This window comes from Channa argus, chromosome 1 (genome assembly GCF_033026475.1).
Source record: "Channa argus isolate prfri chromosome 1, Channa argus male v1.0, whole genome shotgun sequence".
Lineage (NCBI taxonomy): Eukaryota > Metazoa > Chordata > Actinopteri > Anabantiformes > Channidae > Channa > Channa argus.
In genome coordinates this window covers 50,321,250-50,346,359 of record NC_090197.1, presented here as the reverse complement: position 1 = coordinate 50,346,359, position 25,110 = coordinate 50,321,250, and the positions used below count along the sequence as shown (strand labels likewise).

Below are 25,110 nucleotides of genomic sequence, written 5' to 3'. Positions count from 1 at the left end.
TGTTTGGTCAGGCTTTGGTCAGTATTTTATAATATAATCAAAAACTTGTACTAATGTCAGGTAAACCATTCCTGCACCTTTAAAAGGCCCAACCTGGGATGCTGTGTCATAGTCACATCAAACTCATCACTTTCAGCAGGAAAGCAAAAAAGGCACATTTGCTAAAACATCGAAACATAAACTGCAGATTGAAGATGCCACAGAGAAATCATCTAATATACATTTCATGCCTCTGTGGATAATCTGTAATTACTCTCAGCATTTTCCTGGCCATTGCAGTTATGCCATTAGTGCCATCCAGGAAAATCCTATCAGTCAGATAATTAACTGTGTTTTCTTTGCAACGGCAAATGAATGCTGAGTTTAGAGCAACCAAGTACTGTACTCTGCTAACAACGTGTGCTTAGGCTCCATTTTTATCCAAATTAACAGAAAACCAAAAATTAAAACGATAATTTATTCCAGTATGTACGTGGCCGCTTGGTAAAAATTGTATCCCCCCCCGGTATGTATATGGCTAGGAAGGAAATTTAAGTTAAAAAAAGCTGCCACACTAAATGTTGGATGCTACACTAACACTGTGCAGCCAAGAAAACTGTGGAAAGGCTGAGATTACTATTGTCGAGACGGAAGCGTTTGAAGATCAACCACACAGTTTAAATATATCCTCACAGGTTGTTCAGGTTAAAAACACCTCATCCGCCATCCCAACTCTCAAATTAAAGCATGTCAGAGCGAATCTATTTGCTGACAGATTGTGAAAGTTAAAAATGAGTTGAAAGAAGCGTAGCTCAATTCGAAACACCAATCAAACCACGAGGACAAACTATAGGTATGAGAATTATTAGTATTAGGATTTTTTTTTTCATGCTTATTTCAGCTTCAACATCACTTCAGCCAGAGAGGTTGGAATGGAAACTTACAGACTGCAGACACTCGAAACTAGAGAGAAGATTAAACTGTGCGACAGCACCAGGTAAAAAGTCCCTACGTCTCCCCTGAGGTCATGCATAGTAGGTTAAAAGTGGCTGAGGGGGTAAAAAGACTTGTAGCAGACAAAAGGTGTTGGTTGTTGCAAAAAGCTCAAAACATTTTAAAACGCTGTGAAAAAAACTTGGCCATGTGAACCGTACACACACACACCTCATGTTTCTTTTGACTGTGGAATAGTTCCAGCCTTTGATCTTACACCTCAGTAAGGTTTTTGTACTGGATGCCATGTTAGTGTGTGTCTGAGCCGCAGAAACAAGTGAACATAATCAAGTGAAATGAAGGATATCGGTGCAGTGTGACGGTATCAGTATTCTACACCTGGAGTTTTTCACTGTACGGCCCAGCAGCAGGTCAAGTCTTGCAATCAAGTCAGGTTGCCAGATTTATTTAAAGGCGGCAGCAGGTAGCGCCCGTAAAAGACCAGTTCATTTGTACATTGACATCAAGTCGTTTGGCAGATGAATGTGGCAAACAAGCAACGGGGTTTTGGAGGTGTGAATATTGTGGGAAAGCCACAAAAGCAACACCCAATGTCATACTGAAAATTTGACCCCTTGAGTGTTGACTGTAGCCACACTTAAGCTCCGTGGTCAGTAAAGCCATCAAAAGCACAGACTGACTGCTTGTTAAATGTCTGGTTTTCTATTTCCACAAGAAATGTAATGTAAGTATGAGACTCAAAATCAATAGCTACAAATCACCGAATTTAAAAAAAAAAGGTAAATCCTGTAGTGTTAAATCTTGAAGATGCCTTGATAGAGCTAAAAGGCCATTTACCAAGAAATCTGTTTCTGCTGTTAACTGATAGTTATTTAATTCTTTTTTTCAATATGGTGACATATACTGAGTAACCGGTAGCAGGTTTCATGTAATTTTCCTATCCAACACCATTCATCTGGCTACTGCTAGAACTACAGTATTTGAGACTATAGCAAGTAAATGCTCAGACTGATTATTCCAGAAAAGTGGCTTTAAACCCAGAGGACAGTTCCGCATTTTGAGGATAAGCCATCAGCTACACTAACATATCTCTTACGGCTCTTAATAAAGAAGCATATGCGTCTTTATTAAATCTTTTTTTAAACAAGCTCTTAGCATTAAGATCTGTGGTTAGTATGAATTAAAATGACACTGTCGTTATCAGGGTAATAAGAGCTTTATCTGTGGCTTTAGCTTTTTAATCTTGTACCATATATGAAATAGACCTTGGACTTTCAAAGCACTTTATGCACAGATACTGCACCTACTGTATAGTACAGGCTCAGTTATAATAATTTAAACAACTGGATACTGAATCACTTTATTACATTTATGAACACAATGGAGGGTATAGCACCTTAAGTGATTTAATGTAACTGTATCCAAGAGAGGGATCTTTCCAATTTATGCTTTAGTTTATGTGATAGAGATGAAGGTTTCTAGAAGAAAAAAACAGGAGATTTTGACCAAAACAAGGGGTTTTATTTACCCCGAAATATAAAAAACTAAATCACTAAATTTTGGGTCAAAAAAAAAAAAAAAAAAGTGGTCAACAAAACCAAACTGGACTCAACTGAATAAAAAAAATAAAAAATAAAATTATTAATAATGGTTTAATAATTGTACTGGTGACTTAAGATAGGATAATTAACTCAAGCGAAAATGTGGATGGTGGATGGTGCCACAAGACACGTTTAAAACAGGAGACCGGGGTTCGACTCTAGCGCGAGATGTGCGCTTTAATGATGGTCATCACACAACATGGTGCACACACAGTACAGTAGTTATAATATAATAACTATATATAGTTACTATAGTAAGGAAGTGGGTGCCATTGTCACGGTTTGTAGCATTTTGTTTTTATGTAGTTTTTCCTCTGTCTAGTGGAAAATCTGCGACGATGTTTCCGTGGCCACTAGGAAAACAGAAATCGCACAGTAATTCATAAGCCAGGAGATTTGAATACTTATAGGACACCTACAATTTCACATAATGAGCATGACTTCGAGTTAGCTTTGCTGCGGAACATGATCAATTATGGATTTCCACTAGGCACGGCAAACACAGACAACTGTTGAAGTACAGAAAAAATTTAAATGAATCCCAAATTCTTCATCATCTAACAGTACAAGAAATGAGGCAGCATAGTGTTTTTAATATAACTTCACATGTTCTCTATTAATGTCTGCTTCCTTACCGTGTCCTCTAAAGACACAAAATTTGATATGGACAAATAAACGTTACTACTTTAGTCGTGCTCGACACATGAATATTTAACAGTGGCACCAAAAGTGTGAATCTATTTCTAACCAACCCCAGATCACAAAGATCCTTCAAGCTTTTAGTGAGGTCACCGGCAAACTAATGGATACGGTAACATAGGTTATCTAGAGTTTCTGTGGCAACCAATGCAATAACTGGTTCATCTGAGGATGCCGCCTTAAGGCACTTCATATATCAACTAAAGTTTGAGCCTTTGTGATTTTTCGCCTTTCATTCAAGCTTTAAATGGGCCATGACATAAGTGGTGTTACATTTTAGTAACCTTTGACAAGTGACATCAGTGAGCAGCCTAAAGCATGAACTTGTCACGGGAAGTAAAATTGAGAATCACTCTTTTAAATCAGTGTGTTAAAGCACTTGCTGGAGTTCAAGCTCAGTCTCTCTTTTTTTTTTTCCTCCCAACGAAGCTCAGAGTGATTCCAGAGCAAACTCATTCAACTGGATTCCGAGTTAATACTGATCTTAAATCCTCATTATACCTGAAATTCCCCCATTCACATAGAGAAAAACAGCCAATTAATTTTCTACGTTCCCTTTTGTGATGTCAGGGTTCAAGACAATCCAGTTGTGTATTCACACTGGATGAGGATGAGGAGTCAATAAAACAAGCTGACATTAAATGGATTTCTATACAGGAGTATGTCACGTCTCTCCAGTACAAGCAAGAACAGCATAGTTTAAGCCTTTAATCTGCTTATAATAGGCTTCAGCAAAATTTTAACTATGCTTTCTGTAACCAGTGCGGTGAAACCATTAGTGTCCATATGCAGTAATATGCTGTTACTTTATGTTGTTAAGCCTCTGTTGAGAGAGATTAAACGAGAAATCAAGCCAGACTGCTTTGATCCTGCAGCCTACGTGAGGCTGCTGGAGGACTTGCAGAGGAACGCAGTCACTTCTGGTTAGGAAATCATTAATTTACCTTCCGTACCTCGAGAATGTTTTAACAAAGAGATCCACGGTTAATTGGATGACTGTGAACGAGGCCTCTACAGTATATCTTCAGCTGTTTGACATGGTTTAATGAAGCGAGAAGAGGATGTTGAAGTTGTGTACAGTATGTTTTTTTGTCCCTTCGGCTTGTCCCACGAGTTCAGGGTCGCAACAGCGGATCATTGTATGTTGCATGTTGATTTGGCCAGATGTGGAAGGGCACCGGATGCCCTTCCTGACGCAACCTTTCCCAGTAATACTTTGCATTTAAAGAGTTTGGAAGGTGAAGTCTAGTTTAAGCCTGTACAGAACCAGAACCACAGCAGCAAAAGTCCAAAAAGTCCAAACAACAAAAAAAAAAAACAAAGTTAGTCTTAAACTTTCCCCTGTTCCTCTGTGAGACTGGTGGTGTAGCATTTATGTTCCTCATTTATGTTTAAGATTTGTATCAGTCACCCTGGCACATTTTAGCATTAATGTACAGGTCTAAAAATACAGAACTAGATTTGTCAAACATGAAACGAACTGAGCAGGACTGAACTCTCTTTACTTAGGAAGTAATAGTCGATTTGCAGTCAAGGAGCTCTATCTTCTTTTAAACAAGTCTGGCTTAAAAGTATTCTGGAGCTCTGACTGTTTAGTTATAATCCAGGTAGATATGTTGATGAGCAACATGATGTGATGGAGATTTTTTGGGTTACAGTTTATCGTAGAGCTCAGAAGCATTCACACCATGTTTTCTCATTTTTATTATTATTATTATTATTATTATTATTATTATTATTAATTGGATTTCCATGTTCCCTATATTTTTTGGTCCTTCAGCCCTACTTTCAGCTAGAAACACAGTTTACTTTCAGCTCATTAAAGGCATGTGTGCAAAATGCTTTTTATATGTCTTTATTACTCTTTAAATATTCAGCTTTGTTACTTATTTCAAACTATAGCATTTAAGTGGTAAAATGAGTTTGTGGTGAAGTCAACTTGCAGTAACACGTCCACGTTCACTGACTGGACGATTGTTAGAATCTCTTCAAACTTTCTCCGCATTGAGATCTTAGTTGCTGGAAATGTCTACAGTTTCTGGGATTTTTTTGCTACAATTTCATGTAATATCTACTTGAAGCAAAACAGTTTTTTTTCCCCCATTTTCTTGCATGCAGGTGGATTATTGTGAGCTCTAAATTGCACATAGGCGATGGTTGTCAGTGTGGCTCTATATGTCAACCCTGCGACAGGCTGGCAACCTGTCCAATGTGTACCTCATCATCTGCCCACTGACAGCTCAGCCCTCTGCCTGCATTTACAAACACACACACGGCCTCCTGTTACAGGACATTAATTCCAATACTAACTGTGCAAACAAGTGCTGCATCATACAGAGCATATTTTAAAGCAGGATTCCGTGATCCCCAAAGGGTTTGTGCAGTGTGTATTCTGTGCTTTGCAAACACATTGGAAGAAGAGGAGATGCTTCTCTTCATGGTAACAGACCAATGTGCAATAAAACAATCCGTTGTTCCCTCCGTGCAACCTATGCAGGGATTATAACACCAGTTGTCTGCAATGACTGATGCTTTCTTATCGGTTCTGCTCAGCAGCGCCATGAATCTGACAATGGAATCTGAATGCTTCTCGTCTGATGCACGGGAAGTTGTCAGGGAGTGTTGATGGTGTACAAGTGATACTACGGAGCACTGAACCTCAGTGTGTTCAAAACTTTGTTTTTGTTGCAAATTAGCATCTGACATAGCTTCATTATGCTCCCTGCCTGGAAAGACTTTGGTTTGTGGCTGCAGATCCGTGTAGTTATTATTTCTCCCTTTGTGGACACTGTTACCTGCTAATGAGGAGGAATGTGAACATGGTTCCTCCAGATACAGAGCGAGCCATGGCTGCCAAAGGAGTGCAGACACCAGGTGGACTTTATCTGTAATAGAGAGCAACACAAAAAATACAACGCACAAGTTAGTGGGATGGAAGCGATAATGGCACATTCAGAAAATATGCATTTTTGCTCTCCATGAAAGCAAAACAGTTTGAAGCATCTCCGCAAGAATGTATATTAACACCCATGTTGAACCGCTTCATCTTTCTTTTTCAGCTGGCAGGCATCACAGATGGTCCGTGCACCCCTTCCCCGTTTTCACAATTTACAGTTCCACAAGCCTTTTTTTATTTTTTACTAAGATGACATCCCATCACCCAGACAGCGGTGGTTTCTTTTTGCCCCTTGGTTGTCTTTTACAGATTCCTCACTAAAATCTAGGAAAGTCTTTCTAGAAGAATTTCTAAATCACACAGCATCGAGTTACAGCACTGACGTGGCTGAGAGACATTCTCTCAAGAGTATAACGGCCACTCATTAATGACTTCACCCTAACTCCAACTCTAGCGCCAGACTGGGGTGAAAAATAATAGAACATATTTTTTTCTGAGACCTCTCCTGTAGCTCCCTGTGCTCTCCCCCTGTCTCTGCCTCTCCAAACAGCAAAGCAGAAAGCCCTCAGAGACCAGAGTGATTTAACCATCGAGACCCGACTGCAAGCGGGGCTGAGAAGATATTTAATGTAAAATAGAAGGGAAAAACCTATGGCTGCAATGTTAAAAGTGCTGCAGCCCTGAAATACAGTAAAACCTGTTAGTGGCAACATTTTGGCAGCACTTTTTTTTTTTTTAGCTCATAGGTTACATAACAGTGTTAGCAGTACTACTGAAAAGGGTTTTTAAGGGCTGCAACTCTGCACGAGCTACACTGCTCATATCCAAGTCTATCATGGTGACTTTCGTCGAAACAACTAATACATTTTATTAACATAGCATGAATTTTATATTTTTAAACTGATATCACTTATAAACACGAGTTACTCCGACTTGAAGCCTTTTAACTTAAAATGGTGAGAATAATTAGTGCTGAATAAAATTCTGAAACTGTAGTTTCAAACATGATAACTTTGTGTGTTTTAGTTCAGATTAAATAGTTTCTTTTCACAAAAACAATAAGAATGGAAACCATGGTGAAGCTTATTGTTGAATTCAGTGCTTGCACCCAAACACTGCGAACATAACATTTGTGGGAGCAGGCTCCTGGTGATGGGTTCCATTCAAAATGGCCCCAACACTTGCACCTGTAAATTCTTCATATCGAATAAAAGGACTAGAGACAACCAATCCGTCTACTGCAGGTTTTATGTCAATACATCCTAAGGACCCAAGTAAGGAGACAGCAACCTCAGCGTAAAACACAAACTGACACACACGGACAAAGAATAGCCAAAGTAACCTGAGAACAGGTGAAACCGTGAAATGATCCAGGGGCTTGCTGTCCAGAACAAAGACAAACTGGCAAAGGACAGAGGAGAAAGCCAGGACAGGGGAGCAGGGGAAAAGTCATCGGGGGCTGACGACACTAAGACAGGAAGTAAACTGAAGGGCTACAAAATAAAAGCTGGAGTCAGGAAGAGAATCTGGGGATAACGGGGACAAACTAAAACACCCGTAACAGAATTGTGACAACCTAGCCAACTGCAATGGTTTTGGATTTCACAGGATTTCTAGTAAACTAATTCAGGTCAAGTGCACAGCTAGTGAGGATCTTTCTACTGGTCTTTAATAAAGACATAATGCAGCCAGAAAGTTCCTGTTTGTATCGTTGCTGCCCTCTATGTCACAATCAAACACAATGGATAACTGGACCCTTCCTGACACACTCTCCAGTACCTAAAGGACTTTTGTAGGCCATGAAATGATCCTGAAGTCCTGAGGGAAACTGGTAGTTTGATTGCTGTTGCTATAATGTCTTATGCTGAGCTTTGGAGGGGCTGGCAGGCACATTGAGTTCATTTTACACTATTTATTTCCCTGTCTTCATGTACAGCTAAGCTTACCGGCTGCTGGGTGCAGCCCCGTAGTTAAAGGTTAGATGTTAGAGTTGTAGCCATCTTCCCATAGAACATAATGACTAACTTACTTCCAAAGAGCAAAAGCTGCCTCTCTGGTTGGCCCGATGATTTATTCGTTTTTTTTTTTTCCTTTTTATAAATCTGTGGTGGTTTGACAACCTGTCATTACAGTAGTAGCAGATGGAAAGAAACATGAATGAATTAAATGGATAACGCAGCAGCGAGCAGATTGTAGAAGCACAAGTTTAAAGGAGTCTGACATCAAACGACTGTAAAACACAAATAAAAAAAAAAAAAAACAGCTGCCAGAAACACAAAGTAGTGTCCAATTGTTTTACCTTTTTCTAAGAATCCTTTGCAATTAGAAAGTGAAACCCTCTCTTAACCTTGAGTATTGCTGCGCAATTCATTTTGATACAGTTTTTCACTCGTGTGAGCATAACATCAAAAACAAAAACTCATGAAACACGTGAAATTATTCATGCGAGAAAGCACAGACTCATTAGCACAGACTGTACAGTATATGGTCGTCCAGAAAAGGAAATAAAAGACAAAAAAAAGGGACATTGCATTGAGTTTCGATACCCTGTGTATGCGAGAAAAATGTATTGTCGTGTTTCCAATGCACCTGCCTATTCACCGAATGGGTGATGAGCAAGTGAAAGTGTTTTGAAAGATTTGAGGTCATGTTAAAAAAAAAAGAAAAAAAAAAAAAGAAAAAACAATAAAAACAACAGTTACTGAAGTGGAGCAGTGCTTTTTACTCACCCCAATCAATAAACTGGGCTGCAACTTATTTGCAGAAATAACTATCAATCTTTTTAAGGAATTCAAATAAAAATAGAGACTAAATACAGACTAAATGTTTCATGCTCATATGCATAGCAATTACAAGGGACTGTGTTTTGTTATTTGAATATATTCTGGTGATCATCCAGAGCACTTTGTGCTTGGACTCCTACAGAGGAATTCAATTAGAAAGAATTATCTATTCAAATAGTCTGGTCTAGAGGGAGGGGAAGCAAAGTGGCAAGTTACAAAAACAAAGTTTAAATTAGAGGACAGTGGAGCAACACATTCTTTGAACATTCGCTTTGTCTCTTTTTTTCCTCTCTTACGTTTTTTTCTTTGCGTTTGATTCGAATGGATCCTGGATCTTGATGACTGCTCTGTACAAATTTTGCGTGTGTCTAAATAAACATGTTTGATTTTATCGAGTGGTCCTGTTGATTTGTGAATGTGGAAATAAGAAACATAAGAGCTTCAAGCTAAGGCTTCATTTTTGGAAACCTACATTGTTAGTAAAAAAAAAAATAAAATAAAACTTGCTCTTGATGGATAAATGGAGGTTGAAAACATCTGACTCAAACTGGACGATGGAAGGAGACTTTGTAAATAACAAACTGAGTTTTATTTGCCTAGAGCTCTCCACAAATTGCTATTCTGTTAATCTACAAAGACGGAGGAGTTAACATGCACACTGTCGACCTTAAAAAAGGTGGACTGTGGGAGACAAAGTGGAAAAAAATGTGTAAAGCTCCTCCTCAGCCTTTCCATTTTAACTAAATAAGTGTGGAAACCTTTGCTGGTCAGGGATGAACAGGATTGTGGAAAAAAAAAGAAAAGAATGAAAGAAAGATAGACAAGTCGACACAATCAAACTATATAGTAAACTTCACAGAGTGATTTGTAAAAAACCACAAGGCGTCTTTACTTCCTGATATCACCATTCCAACATTCAATACACTTGAATAAAACTCTACTGTCAGACCCGCAAATACCAGAAGCTAGAAGGAGGCTTTGAAATGGCAGAGAAGACAGCAGATGGCGCTGCCCGCTGTTCCAATGCAATGTCAGATATTAGTGACTTGGAAGACTTGGATAATACAGCTAACATAAAGGCAATAGCTAATGAGCAACAGTTGTGAATCCTAAAGTGGGAAAAAATGATAAAGAAGCAATATCCAAAAACGCAGACCAATCCAGTGGATGCAAGCAGCAAGCCCTGTCTTTATTGCAAGGGAGAACACCACAACCTCACAGTCTGCAGGAAGCTTAAGAGCAAAATCAAGTTCTTGAAAAGTAAAGGCCTGTGTTTTGCATGTTCAAAACATGGGTAGCAGCTGCAAAAAGAAAGTTCAATGTCAAGAAATGCTCCCGAATGCATTCTACTCTACTACACATCAGCACTAAAGAGTCACAAGAAGAAGCGTGGAAATGTGTGCTCAACAGTCTGTATCAAGTCCGTTTCTACAAATGAAAAAGAATCCATTCCTGGAACCAGACAATATCCCATGCAAAGAGGATGCCGACAGGTGGCCTCACCTGAAAGAGCTACAACTTCCCTCTATTCAAGCAGAGGTTGGATGATTTATAGAAGCAAATGCTTCCAAGGCCATGGAGCCACTACAAGTGGTAAACAGCGTGGATAATGGACCTTACGCTGGGGAAACAATATTGGGTTGGACAGTAAATGGAATGCTGAAAACAGGAGGCGACATAGGAAACTGATCGACACAAGTGACTGCAAATCGAATCTCCGTAGCTAGTTGAAGCAGCATTTCCTTACGCTGGTTAAAACGAAGATCTTGAAATGTCCAAGGAAGATCACCAGTTTCTTAACACAATGCCTCAATCCAAAAAACTAGTGGACGGCCTTTCCAGTGTAGTTGCAGAGCAACGTGCACTAATCTTAAAGAAAAGATTCTCCAAAGATTTCAAGTTTCAAGGGGTTATGCAATCAGTTTTATAGTCTAGAGGGAGGGGAAGTCAGGTGACAAGTCATGAAAATGTCTCTCTCCGTCTCTCTTTTATTCTTACGTTTTCTTTCTTTGTGTTCCATTCGAATGATCTATATTTTGGAAACTATTATCGACTGGTCCCGTGGGCATCAAGCAAAGGCTGCAATTTTGAAAACTGGAGTCGGTTTTACCAGTGAACCAAATCAGACGGAGAAGAACAAAGGTCAGTGACGGTGACTGGTTTTTATATTAATTTTAAACCTCAGCCAGTGATTCATTTTAGAACTATACTTTTATTTGATGTAGATAAAGGCACAAGGGACATGTGACTTTGCTGTTCTACAAATCAATAATTAATTTTCACTAAGGTGTCAGTTCATTAGGTTTAACGTGTGTAGTTCTAGAGTATTAAAACTTGAAAATTGTCCGAAGCTGCTCTGTATGAGCAGAAGTTTTTAGGACGGCCATCATAAAAAGCCAAAGCCCAGATATAAAATCGTTAATGTCACTGTCTTCATTTGCCTTAGTTACCCAGTAAATGGATCCGATGGGTCAGACAGTAAATGAGAAAACTTTTTTGTTGGTGTAATTGGATTCATCTGTCACTGTCTGTGCATAACTGAATAAATGACATAATGCTTTCAGACTTATTTCACATTTACACAACCTCTGACCCCTAATTTTCAAAGAACCAAATACTTGCCTACTGATGAGGCACTGAGTTAGACAGGGTTTCACCTAATGCCCTAGTATCTCCACTCTTCAACCCATGTTTGTCTGTCAAATGTGTCTGGGCATACACCCAAGCTCAGTGAACATCCAGATGAAGGACCGTTGCCCATCCTCCACCATTGGAAACAGTCCTCCACAGTGAAGCTTGTCTCTCAGCCGTGACTCTAAGTGCTGGCAATTTGATTTTAAGCCGACTTGAAAAGGGCAGAGGCAAATCTAAAAAGATATGTCAGGCAGAACTGAGTCACTTCATCTAATTCTCTGGCTTTTCTCTCCTTTGTTGCTCTGCGAAGTACCAACTCTAGGCATCCAAAATGAGTCACATCGTAGTCAACCAGTGGCCCCGAATTTGCCCAAATTCATGCTGTCGTCAATCTATTTGTATTTCTTTTCCTAATACAGTACGATTGGCTGAATGGTTTTGTTGCACAAATCAACCAACATTGGCAGCTCTGCAAAACTCTGACCGGCATCGAGTTGTTAAGACACTTTCCTGCTTCCAACACAGCTTCAAGAAGTCACTTGTCCATTTATTTCCCATCTCTTGGATGACAGCGCTGTACTGTCCCTGAATGCCACATTGCTGGTGCAGTCAATAATTATACTGTTCTCCTTTCTACTAACAGGGTGCTGATGTTGCACATGCGCCTTCAAAACAACCTCACTAAAGTTATGAATGTTATCTTGATGGTGTTTCACTTTGAAAAACACCTACACATCACTGTCAAAGACGGATGCTTTTCCAAGCCATTTTTGCACTGCAAACTGTATGTGTAACACATTTTACACTTTAAATTCAAGATACTTTACCCAATTTTATGATGCAAGTAAACAAACTACAGTATGCACAAATACGTGACGTTGGATCGAGTCAATGTTGAAACATTGTTTTTTTTTTTTTTAAATTATATTGAGTCCATGCTTTCAAACTGCTTTTTTTTGTAGGTTTCCACAACTAATCCATTACCTGCTGTAAAAAAAACAAAAAACATTTTGGGGGAATATTTACTGCAGCAATGTTGCACAGGTTGTTTCTGCATTTGTCTGGCTTGTTTTTTTAAGGTTGGACCCAAGAGCAACAAGCCGAGGGGAGTTCGGTGTGAAGAAAATAGCTTTATTTTGGAGATTATAACACAAGACATAAAATCGCTCCTATAACAGAGGACAAACAGGCACAATCTCAGAGGGATTACTACAAAAAAAAAAAAAAAAAAAAAACCCAGAACAAGGAATAAACTCAGACTGAGGCACCAGAAATTTAATGAGGGACAAGGACATAAACTAGAGGCAAACATGGATGAAACCAAAAACTAGGGACAATAAAACAATCAAAAACCGCAAACAGAGACCTCAAACCATCATAAACCAGGGGAGTAGCTACAGAGTCTCTCAATAGGAGAACCAAACATAAAAAGCCCAGGAACTGGGAAATAAGACACTGGAAAGCCTAAACATTCACTTAACTAAACCAATGCCAACCAGAAAACTAATTATACCCACAATCAAAACCTCACGCAGGAAAAGACTCACGCAGGAAAAAAAAAAAATCCCGAGCCAGGTGAATCAGCAGACAACATGTTGCACAGAAGGGGCAGCAAACAAAGTTAATGATCCAACCAGGAGCAGATGGGTTCAAAAAGGCAGGGAAACAGGTGAAAGCAATTGTGACTGATGGTGAGTGATAAAGTTGTAGCAATACACTGGGGACAGGAAGTGGAGAAAAAAGGGGAACAAAATAAAAGTCCAGGTGAGGAAGTGAAGGTGAGGGTCAGATCAGGACAATATTCTCTGACCTTTGTGTTATTAACCAGAAAGCTAACATCATACCAGAGGAATTTCAAGAATCAGGTACCACTGGACTTGATAATGCATCTCTGTTGCATATTCTTTCAAGTCTGAATGTTCGTGCTCAAACTAATATTGTTAGACCGGAAACCTTTGATCTAAAATCTGAATTCCAAACACCATAAAGTAGCATTTCACATAATTGACCAGTGTTCTCTGCTCATATCAGGTGTCTTTTAGATAGTTCGGCCCTTCCCACCACTGAGTTTGCTGAGTTTCATTGCCAAAACTCACAGGTTTGTATTTCATTCTGTTCCAGAGTAAAGAAAAAGAAAACAAAGATAAAGATTCGAAAATAAACACACACAGTTGTTCTATTAAAAATGAATAGAACGTTTATTGGAAGTAAAACTCCTTTAAGTCTGTCATAAAAAAAGTACAGAGTGCTTTGTACACACACAATATGAAAGCGTTCCTCCTCACATAAGACGTCAAGCCCTCTTCTCTTGTTCCTTAGATCTTCCACATTCTCTTACAGGATCAGCAAGTGCACTGGAACAAAAATAGCCCTAAAAGAATCACCAATGTGAGAGTGATGGAATAAAGTAACGGAGCATTTCACGGCATGAGCAGAATTTTTCATCTCTCTCATTAAAGCCTCTTAGTGACATTGTCAGTGTTGGCTCTTTATGGTTCTTGCCACTGTCTAACCAACACGTTTCTTATCATATAAAAGTAACTTGACTCAGTTCTCCAGACAGAGACCTTCTCAGTCTAACTTTATCTTGCTCTGTCTCTATGTTTCATTACTCCACGGCCTCTCCATCAGTGGTTCATCGGTGGGTTTAGAAGCTTCGCTTCAGGCTCTGAGTGTCTTCTATTTCTCATCTTATCTGACAGGTCTCCAGTGTCCATCAGTCTGCATTATTATTGGTATGGGCTGGCAGCAATGTTGCTGCTCAAATGTTCCCCACATGGGCAACACCTGCAGATTTGCCATAACTGCAGTGATTACAATGGTAAAAAGGATAAGGAGAAATCCTCAAAATGGAAAAGTTGACGATCTTACACTCTCACTTTCCAGAGTTAAATTCAATATTATTTAACAACTCTATTCATTAATACAAAGGAAACTGTTAAACTCCAAACCCACCAAGTAACTACAGTCACATAAGGTTTGAGTCGTAGATATATACAAGTGTAACATGATTCTGCAGAAACCAAGGCCGGGTTTGGGATCGATCAAATATCATCTTGTAACTATTTTTAAAGGGTGAAAAGGGGAAATTAAACCCCATTTCTGTGGTTTGTTGTAAACTCACCTACTGTGCAGTCTTCTTCTTCTTCTTTTTTTTTTTTTTGATAACTAGTATTAATTGTAAGAATCAGAAAAACAAAACGAAATACAATATACAAAGTCTTTGGGTATAAGTTGAAAGTTAGGACGTTTTAGGACAAACTGACACCAAAAACATGAATATTTGTTTTCCACGTTAAAAACGGTGATGTGAGTTCAAAATGAACAGGAAGCTGTGTTTCCCCTAAGATCTCGTTCAGCAACTGTGATGTTGTCTGTGATCATGAGCATGTGAACTGTAAAAGAAACCATATTTCAATGCCATCTTTTCTTCATAATAATTATGTTGAATGTTGAAGTTAACCTAACATGCATGTCTTTGGACTGTGGGGCAACTTCTGTGCTCCCCTTTATACGATAAAATGCTATTTTATTTGGTGGCTATAGTGAATAATAAGGCACCAAATTGATCAGAAACCAGAGCTTAAGTGGTTTTATTCCCGGTCGTCACAGTGTCCCTAGGCAAAACATTGAATGTTTCCTTTCGACTTATCCCGTGAGTTCAGAGTCGCCACAGCAGATCGTTGTCCGCATGTTGATTTGGCACAGTTTTTAGGCCGGATGCCCTTCCTGACGCAACCCAATGGGAATGGGCTGCTGGGGGTTCAGTGTCTTGCCCAGAGACACTTCGACATATAGCCGAACCACTGACCCCGTGATTCGTGGACGCCTGACTTACCCACTGAGCTACAGCAGCCGCCCAGTTTAACAAGTTAATATAATGTTAGAGCTTCAGAGCCAATGACGTCATGAACTAAACGGTCATAATAATTTTATATACTTTAGACTCATTTAAGGACTCACTACTAACCACATCTACTTTCTGATCTATCTGACAGATCGCTATTTTTGATTACGCTGTTGTTTCTTTCCAATTAACTCAGATCTAATCCACGCCCCATTGATACTTGTGGACACTTGGCCGTGAAGCAGGGATGAAATGTTACAAAGAAAAGATTGTGCAGGTGGTCTCTACTCCCATGTCTTATGCTTCCTGCTCTGCATGTGCTGGCTGGAATTTTTTTGCCGTCAAGTGATTACAAATATTCAATACCCGTCTAATCTGACTTTAATTTGTAATTAGTGTTATTGTTAATCGGCATCCACAGCCAATAAAATCGCTTTTATTGTTATCTGCTTTATGATGCATCACATTAAGGCGTCAATGATTAAAATCCAAAAATAAATGATGAAATGAAACATTCTGCAAAGAGAGTATTTTGCTCAAAAAGTACAAAGCTCAAATGCATTGTACTGCACAATGTGCCCGCAGTTGCAGTAATGCAGTTAGAAGTTGACCTGGCATTCCACAGGCTGGGGGGAGTTAATATTGGAAAGATGGTGAAATCAAATATAGGTTTTCTTTTTCAAGGGGAGGACACGACCCAACTCTCACTGTGCTGCGATACTGGCTTTTGGACATTTTCATCATTACATTATTTTGCTCTCCTGCTCCTTCCTGTTCATCCAAAACCCAAAGCAGCTCAATCTACCGCAGTGCAAAACTGTAATTATAGCCAACACCCACAAATGAATATTAAATAAATCATTTTTTGTGTTCTGTTGTATTCAGTATTGAAAACATGGCTCTGGGGAATGTTAATTCAATGATTCTTTTCCAACACACAAGATCTGAACATAGCTCAGGTCCTGTTTATTACAATCTCTCTATATATAGATGAGTTTGGTATTTTATCATGTGAATTCAGGCCAATTTCTAAACTGATGCAGAACATTCTTAATGCCGACACTTGTTTCTGTTTAGTAAAGCCTTATTTTTATCAACCATATTTATTTCTGACCAACAAGTTAACAATGTACATATGGGTGTTGATACCAGTTGCAAGGTTAAGAGATAATTTTCGGTTTTCTTGTCTATGTGACTCTGCTCTTCTCAAAGTGCTTCTTCTGCAAAAGTATTCATACGCCTTTAAATTGTTCACATTTTGTCACATTACCACCACAAATGTAAATTTGTTTTATTGTATGCATTTATGTGATTGGCCAACACAAAGTTTCTACAAATATCTGAAAATTTTGGCGTGCATTTGTATTCAACCCCCATGAGTCAATACTTGGTAGGATCACTTGGGGTATTTCACTACCAGCTTTGATCTAAACCAGTACACTGTAGCTATGCCTTTAGGTTTATGGTTGTTGTCCGGCCAGAGGCTGAACCTCCTCCCCAGGCTCGACTCTTTTGCAGACTCTAACAGGGTCCATCCATCAACTCTGACCAGCTTCCCTGTCCCTGCTGAAGAAAAGCATCCCCACAACATGATGCTGCCACCACCATGTTTCACGGTGGGGATGGTGTGTTCAGGGTGATGTGCAGTGTTAGGTTTCAGCCACACATAGGGTTTTGGATTTAAGCCAAAAAGTTTCATTTTGGTGTCATCTGACCAGAGCACCTTCTTCCACATGTTTGCCGTGTCCCCCACATGGCTTGTGGGGACGTCTTATGGCTTTTTTTCAACAAAGGCTTTGGTATTTGTGGAGGGCACGACTAATAGTTGTCCTGTGGACAGATTCTCCCACCTGAGCTGTGGATCTCCGCAGCTCCTGCAGACATACACCATGGGCTTCTTGGCTGCTTCTCTGATTAATGCTCTCCTTGCCCGGCCTGTCAGATTAGGTAGACGGCCATGTCTTGATAGGTTTGCAGTTGTGTCACACTCTTTCCATTGTCAGATTCAAGATTCAAAGATTCACTCTGGTCAGATGATAGATTGTACAGTCTTCCATTAGATGTTCAAAGTTTGGGATTTTGTTTTATAACCTAATCCTGCTTTAAACTTCTCCACTACTTTATTCCTGACCTGTCTGGTGTGTTTCTTCAACTTTATGCTTCGACCGTTTGTTCACTAATGTTCTGTAACTTCACAGAACATCTGTATTTATATTAGTTTACTCTGAAATTAAATTACACACAGCTGGACTCTAAGTTACTAATTAGGTGATTTCTGAAGGCCATTGGTTCCACTGGATTTTAGTTAGTGGCATCAGAGTAAAGGGGGCTGAATACAAATGCACACCACACGTTACAGATAATGTCTTGTAGAAATTTTTCAAAACCATTTCTCATTTTCCTATCACTTTACAATTATGTACCACTTTGTCTTGGTCTATCACATAAAATCCTAATAAAATACATTCACATTTGTATTTGTAGTGTGACAAAATGTGGAAAATTTCAAGCCACTGTAAGCATCAGTCAGATATTGGTATCATTTGTTCATATTTATTAAGAAAGTAATCCTGTACTTTTCAATCATTCCGCAGCCTTAAAGATACGTGACTATGAGAAATTTCAGTCTTGCATCCATATCCTCAGTATTTGGTTCTGTATACGCAATGTTACATTACTAAAGCTTTTTTTTTTTTTTATAAATGTTGCCCTGCGTATTCTTGGTCATTTATCCCATCTTATCCCAGTTTTTTTAATTTGTTGATGACTTTAGCAAATAAATTTGCCTCAATTAACATTAGTGCCAGAGACATGATGTCACTGAATGCAGGATGCATGTAGCTTGTTCAGCACAACTTTGCATTAAACATCTTTTTCACTCCCTCATTCACAATACTCATCCACTATATTGCAAAGACTAGATGCTCACACAACGCAATGCACAATAATATAAACGTACTAATAATGAGGATTTTGCACCTTGACTAGCAGGTCCAGAGCCCAATGTGAGCATTGCTTCAAAAGGCTGTTAGCATGAACTAGTGCACAGTACGTTGTTGTTTCGTTGTAGTTGCTGGTTCCACACTTGCCTGGAAGAAGCTCCGCTGTGCGCTAACTGTTGGCAGCTCATCTACAACTTCAATACACAAACTTTTGGAATCAAGCTATAGCTGTGGCGTAAGACTCAAAATCAACCCACCCAGGGTGTCACAATCTGACCATGGGTCAAAGCCTGAGGCGTCTCATACCCTTTTTGCACAGGGTTTGACATTCTCTGATTGGTAAGTACGAGCTTTGCACAAAATACTATTTACGGGGACATTTCTGTTCTGTGAGGCTGCCACAGGAGGCACTGAGACCACCTCTCTGTAATTAAATTATGGAGCATATCTCTACTAAATTCAATATTTGAGAAAAGCTACATACTATAGCTTTTAAGTACAGGTTACATTTAAGAAATGTTGATGCCTTGGACTCAAAACTTACTGTTACTGCTTTAATGAGCCATCACAACTCGATCTGTGGGCTTTGGCCACACCTCTATTACATGTAATCCTTGAAAAGAAAAGCCTGAGGGAAACCAATTGATCTTAAGGTGCATCTGGACACTGTGACAGCTCAAGAATGGACATTACCAGAGGGACTTGGGGCATCAGCTTATATTACCTGTGACAGATGACACTGTGCCACTGAGTCAAGGCAAGGTCTCTTTAGACACAAGCCAAAAATGGGACAACTATTGTCAGGATGCATCTGCACTGCAAAGAAACCTTACAAGTCTATTTTTATCATTTCATTTTATTTTATTATTATTTTTATTTTTTGGAAAAACAGTGAAGTCACGAGGCCTGAACCTAACATAAAGGATGTGGCCAAAAAAACCCCAACAACTGAGATTTATCACAGAGCAATGCTCAAATTTAGTTTGCTGGGCCACAGAAAGCAATCGATAATCTGGCAAAAGAAGCAAACAGAAAGAAGAAAAATCAATACAAGGACAGCCTGAGTGAAGACAATGCTGTCACGTGTCCAATACAGCACAGCCACTTCAATACTTGAAATGGTTCTTCAAGACTGAAGTTTTTAATCCGACCGTCTGACGCGCGGGAAGGAAAATATCACTCCCAGCTCTGGAATTGTGATGATAACAGCCAGCTTTTCCATTATCTCTGCACAACTCTACTTATGTAAATCTCATTCCTCTCCTGTCCTTCGTCCCCGTGCTTGCTCGTGATGGCTGGCCTGCAAAAATCTGAAAGTCAGATGCCAGTTTGTACATACTGTGGGAACAAATATCTGCAATCTACAATCTGGGCTTATTCCACTGATTGCAGCCATTATCACTGCGGAAAATATAGTGTGGGAAATGAGAGGAGCACTTGGGGAAACTCACCATAAGGTTTTAATGGAGCATTAGTGCGATGTTAATGACAGTTTTTTATCACAGTGGAACCACAGCGTTGCTGGGGAGCATTTGTCTTGACAGCTTAAGTGTTTTTATCTGATGCAGAGTTGCTGGGTAAAGATTGAACAAATCAGACATTGCAGTTGATACAAAGATCCCGATTCCCATGGTTAGATTGTCTTCTAAATGTTTACAGACAGACATTTGCCATTAACACCAAATTCCCATCAACCCCGAGAAGACTAATTCCTGACCTTTAGCATTTTGTAATTCTTTTAACAGCTATTCTTTATAATCACCCCTCTGACCAATTAAAGGTTGCAGTTTGCTTTATGAGCTTCATCACTGTTGGAACATTCGCATTTTCCAATGCCAAAAACGTCCCCAGAGAAAAAAGAACGTACAATCAAGAGGCTTGAGTGGTTAAGCAAAAGACTTGTTAACCTCTTAACCCTCATCCACATCAACATAGAGCTTCGTCTTGTGGTGCGCCAGCTGCGTACACAAGCTGAATTAAATGAAAGCCGAATTTAAAAAGGGGGGGAAACACGTGCACACGTGCACATTACCAGCGTAATAAGACTGAAATTGTTGACTAAGCATCAACAATTTACATATGTGCAGAAATAATACGAGACCCAATCCATGCTGCAAAGTTTAAATCCACAGCGGACTTTCAGGAGACGGCGCGCTCTGCTCGATGGCGCGCTGGAAAAGAAAAGCGCACAAACAGCAAACGCAGCAGAGGTGTTGTCTTTCACCAAACAATAAAACCCAGAATAACGAACATTTAAAAAAAAAGATTTTACCTTTTCTTGACGATCACCGCGAGCATGCCGTGTGTGTCAGCGCATCCTGTAAAGACTTTCCCCTCAGATCGGTGTATTAGTCATCGTGACTTCCATCCAGATTCGTTAAAGACAGCACCTGCTGATCCGTGCATACACTTATCTGCACAACTGCTTGTGCTCTGTCAGCGGATTCCCGTTAACCACTATGGAATAGATGCGCCGCTGCGCAATGACGCACGCCAGCAACTCGTGCACGAGTCTCCAAAGATGCCCAAGATGAATGCCCAGAATGTCAGTCACGACGGTGTCTGCTGCGACTTAGCCCTACATTATATAAAAAAAAACGATCACACAATATTTCATGCCACAACTAAAACCATCCGTGTTTTTTCTGCTCCCTCGCACGAGACAAAGTACTAATAATAGTGATTCAAATCGATGCAAAAGAGCACAGTATTTCAATGTGATCCATCCTTTTTTTTTAACTCCGTCACTATTTTGCTTCTTGGAAGAACTCAAGTGACAGTAATCCCGTCAGCGCACGTTTAACGCTCCGCAGAAACTTATGGAAATTATAAATAATAGGCTCCGCAGAGGAAATAGCCGGCTGTAGAAAGAATCCGAAAACAAAGCTCGGAGGCTTTGTGTCAGGATGGAGGACTGCCAAGGCGCTAATGCTGCTCTCTGATGAATGGGGCCGGACAACTTTCCCCCGGGCCTCACCTTTGCATATGCGCGGGCGTATCTCAGATACCCTCCAAGACGCCCCAAGGGGTTTGAGGGGCCATCAGATCTTAGCCTGTGATGTCAAGCTGGATCTCATTCTGGAGACAGATCGAGCTTAAGGAGGAAGAGGCAAAACTACTCCCATATTGAACTTCAAGAGCCAAGAGTTTCTCCGAGGGCACTTGAATTTCATCAGTTGAACTCAAGGACACTGAAGTAAAATAAAATACGAAACTCACATGGTTTGTATTTTGTAAACTTGTTGGAAAATCTGACCTTTGACAATAGGAGGAACTGAGATTTTACAATCCCATTCACTCTGGTGCATTTTATACTCATCTGTGTCTGTCTATTTTGAGTCATGATCAATTCCAAAAAATCTCTTACATTGCCAAGAAGCTGTGTATAATGACTTGGCCATGTCCATTTATTAAAGTGTTGTATTACATTATATTATTGACAATTTATTACTTGATTTTGCACTGAAATAATGTGCATATGTTGCACAATATTTCTGCAATAAAATGGTGTCTATTTCTCTCTTCTTCTTACTTATTGTGTGTTTTCATACACAGATATTTACTGTATGATATCATAGCATAGTATCTTCACGGTGTGTGGAACCTACTTGCACCTGTCTTCTTTTCTTGGCCTTGTACTATATTCAAGGATTATACACAGCTTCTCTATATCGTTGAAGATCCTTGATGCATGTGAGAGCAGGGAAGAAGTTTGAAGGCCATCCAGCTAATGTCAGGCTCACTTATGATGAATCTCTCCCTGCCACATCTGAATCCTGCTGGGGTGTCGGCCCACCTGACCCCTCATTCATCTGCTGCTCCAGGCCGTCTGCATGATTCGAACATGATTTTAAACAATGACTGTGCGCTGTTTATTTCATATTTTTTTTTCTCAGGCCTTCAAGTTTTTCTGATTATGTCACTTTTAAAACAGTGGCGTTGTCACTGCCCCAACGCTGCTTGTGTCTGTGGTCAGTCTGTGACGTGGATTCGTTTATTTGTCTGTGTCATTGGCCCCTGTTGACCGAAAACTATTAAAAAAATAAAAATAAAAACATGTTTCTTCTTTCCATCACGGCCGTTTGTGCTCATCTGTACCACTTGGTTGGTCCTAATAATAGTTTTAACAGCATGATGTCAACATGGAAAAAAAAAACCCTAATTGTGCATTTGAAGGCCTTCAGCCAACTGAATATGATAATTAAATGCAAGAAAAACAAAATCCAAACAAGATTGATGATGACTTGTAATAATTTCTTCAAATATTTAACTTTTTAGATAAAATATTTTACATGGTGTCTTTAACACCCTGGCATTGTGCGCAACACCACAGTCCGTCACACATGCTAAACTTATTGTCAGTCTGTCCAATCCAATTGTCCAGCTTGTCTTGTAGTAACTAGAGACAAATACTGACTAGAACTGATCTGGAAACAGATCGGTAGAATTCCGTTTTTCAGCATCACCTCTATAAAACTTCTTTTTAATCCTCATTATCTAGGGCCTTCTTGAAGACTTAGAGACCTCGTGATATCAAAGCGTTACGTCTGGCTTCACACGAGCTACTGTGCACCCTCATTAGACAGATGCTGTTTCCAGAGGGGCCTGTGGTATCTGGGGTAAACTGTTAGTGGCATCCTTCCTCTCATTTCACAGGAACAGATGTCAGAGGGAGTGAGTCAGTCTCATCTTTCCACCTGAGAGTCCCAGACTTTCATTAGCTCTGGTGTATTCTCTTTCTCTCCCGCTCTCTGTCTTGGAATAACCCCTTGAATGTGTCGCAGAGCAGTTATGCTTCATCAATGAATAAGTCAAAACATGCATGAAGCTGAGGAATGGTGTCAATTGGAGCTAAGCAGTGGCACCCAGTGTAAGCCATTCGTATTTGCATAGCTGGGAGGGATCCTGGGTCATTTAAAGGAACTTCAAACATAGAGAAAAGGGAGAGATTGATAATTATAGTGGAGCAAGCAGCAAGCAGACCCTGTGTAATTGGTTCCCACAACTCATTTTCCTTCCTTTCTCTCGTCCTGTAACATCAAGTTTCTCCCTCTGCCCCATTTGATCCCTCACTCACTTTCTGTCTTTGTCTTTCTCTCGTTTATTCTCTCGCTCTCGTTTTAATTTCATACAATCATCATCTACATAAAAACCTTGGCTTTGCCAATTGGACACAGAGAGAGTCATATTTACACAGGCAAGCATCAATAATAATATAAGAATTTGCATGTTTACATATCTAATTTCTATCCACTTTCCTATATGTTTCAAATACAGGAAAAGGTTTTGTCAAATGTTCGGTCAAAATTGCCCATCGGATGCATCACTTGTCAGTTTATCATTTTCTTAAAATATTTGACTAAATGTTACCAAAAATGTAAATGCAGAATTTGTCAAGTCAGTCCAATAAAGTTGTGTATGTAATTTGCCAAAGCAAATAAAAATAAATAAAAATCAGAAGAAACATCACACCTACTATTGTACCTTTGCTGCTGTGCTAAAATAAGTTTGTGTGAGTCATCCGAGTCCACCGGAGACCATCTCACTTGGAACACTCACACCTTCAGCTTGTTTTCTTCACCGCAAACTATCAGAAAAACAATTGTTTCTCCACAAGCTGCACGGACAAATAACAAATGACGGCGGGTTTGCAGAAAAGTCATAATAAAGACATAAGAAGTGGTCATTCGTGTTTTCCCTCCAGGTTAGAGATTTGTCCCTGTGGACATGTCAGAGCCAATGTAATTCCAGTTATTGCAATTCGATCTGAGGATCACAAACTTCTCTGGGCTTCCTGTGTTAAGAATTCATTGAAAATGACTGAACCTGTTCCTCAGCTCAGGCTGATGTTGGCTGGTGTTCAGCTTTCAGAGCTTACAGAGCTTTTTTTCCCATCATATCAATTTCAAAACTCTGCCGTGTTGATTCCTCCGGCCTGCTCAGATTAAACCTGCGACAGCAATGCACATTTTAACATGCCGAAACAAAGCTGATAAATGCCTACAATTAATACAATTAATAACTTTGATGGCTAGAGTTGGTGAGCTCATCAATAAAACAAGTCTGTGCGTGTTTAAACATACTACCCTTTTCCACCTGCTTCGAGTTTTTACTTAAAGGGGAACTCAAACAACCGCACACATCGTTTGCAGATAATTGCTTACCGCACCCAAATCTCTACCTGTATTGCGGAGAAAATACTGTAGGTGCTTGATTTTGACCAGGAAGTACATGAGGAACAAAAATGAAGACGCCTGTGGTCCCGCTGCCTCAATTTCCTTTGTCAAACTGTCAACTGTGAAGAGAATGATGCTATAGACGTGCAATAGCGTTGAGCCTGCTCCCAAGCAGAAAGTTGCAAAACGCCGCCTATAACACGCCAGCACTCAGACTGACAGCATCATGAGTGGTTTAGATTCCAGTGTTCACTGAAACTGCAGCCCGAGCAACACTGACAGCATCACATGCTTCAAGATCTTCTTGGAGAAACTTGAGTATTTAGGTTTGCGTTTATAACAGTAACTGTGCATGAGAGAAACTACTACACTAAACTCTGACAGTTTATATCGGACTTACATTGAACTATTTTATAAGCTGGTGACAAATTGCAGCTGGACTGGGCTTTGGAAATAACAAAGGTGTTTGATGCTTTTTCACCAGAGCAAATAGCATCACATTCCCTGATGTGAGTTTTTCTGATTGCAGAGAAGAAAAAAAAACCCATTTACTTATAAAGAAGCTTGCTGCCAATGCAATGTTTTATGTGACAACGACA

General features: G+C 39.7%; 1 protein-coding gene across 1 annotated transcript in view; it reads right to left on the bottom strand.

The window, feature by feature from the left end:
• LOC137098173 (gamma-aminobutyric acid receptor subunit pi) overlaps window positions 1–21,493 on the bottom strand; it is a 45,739-nt gene extending 24,246 nt beyond the window's left edge. Inside the window, exons 1-2 of the mRNA XM_067474117.1 lie at window positions 20,608–21,493; window positions 6,029–6,118 (exon numbers count right to left, since the gene is read on the bottom strand). Of these exons, the coding sequence (XP_067330218.1) occupies window positions 6,029–6,081 (53 nt within the window). The 5' untranslated portion in view covers window positions 6,082–6,118; window positions 20,608–21,493. The remainder of the gene's footprint in view (window positions 1–6,028; window positions 6,119–20,607) is intronic.
• Between the last annotated feature and the right edge of the window lie 3,617 nt (window positions 21,494–25,110).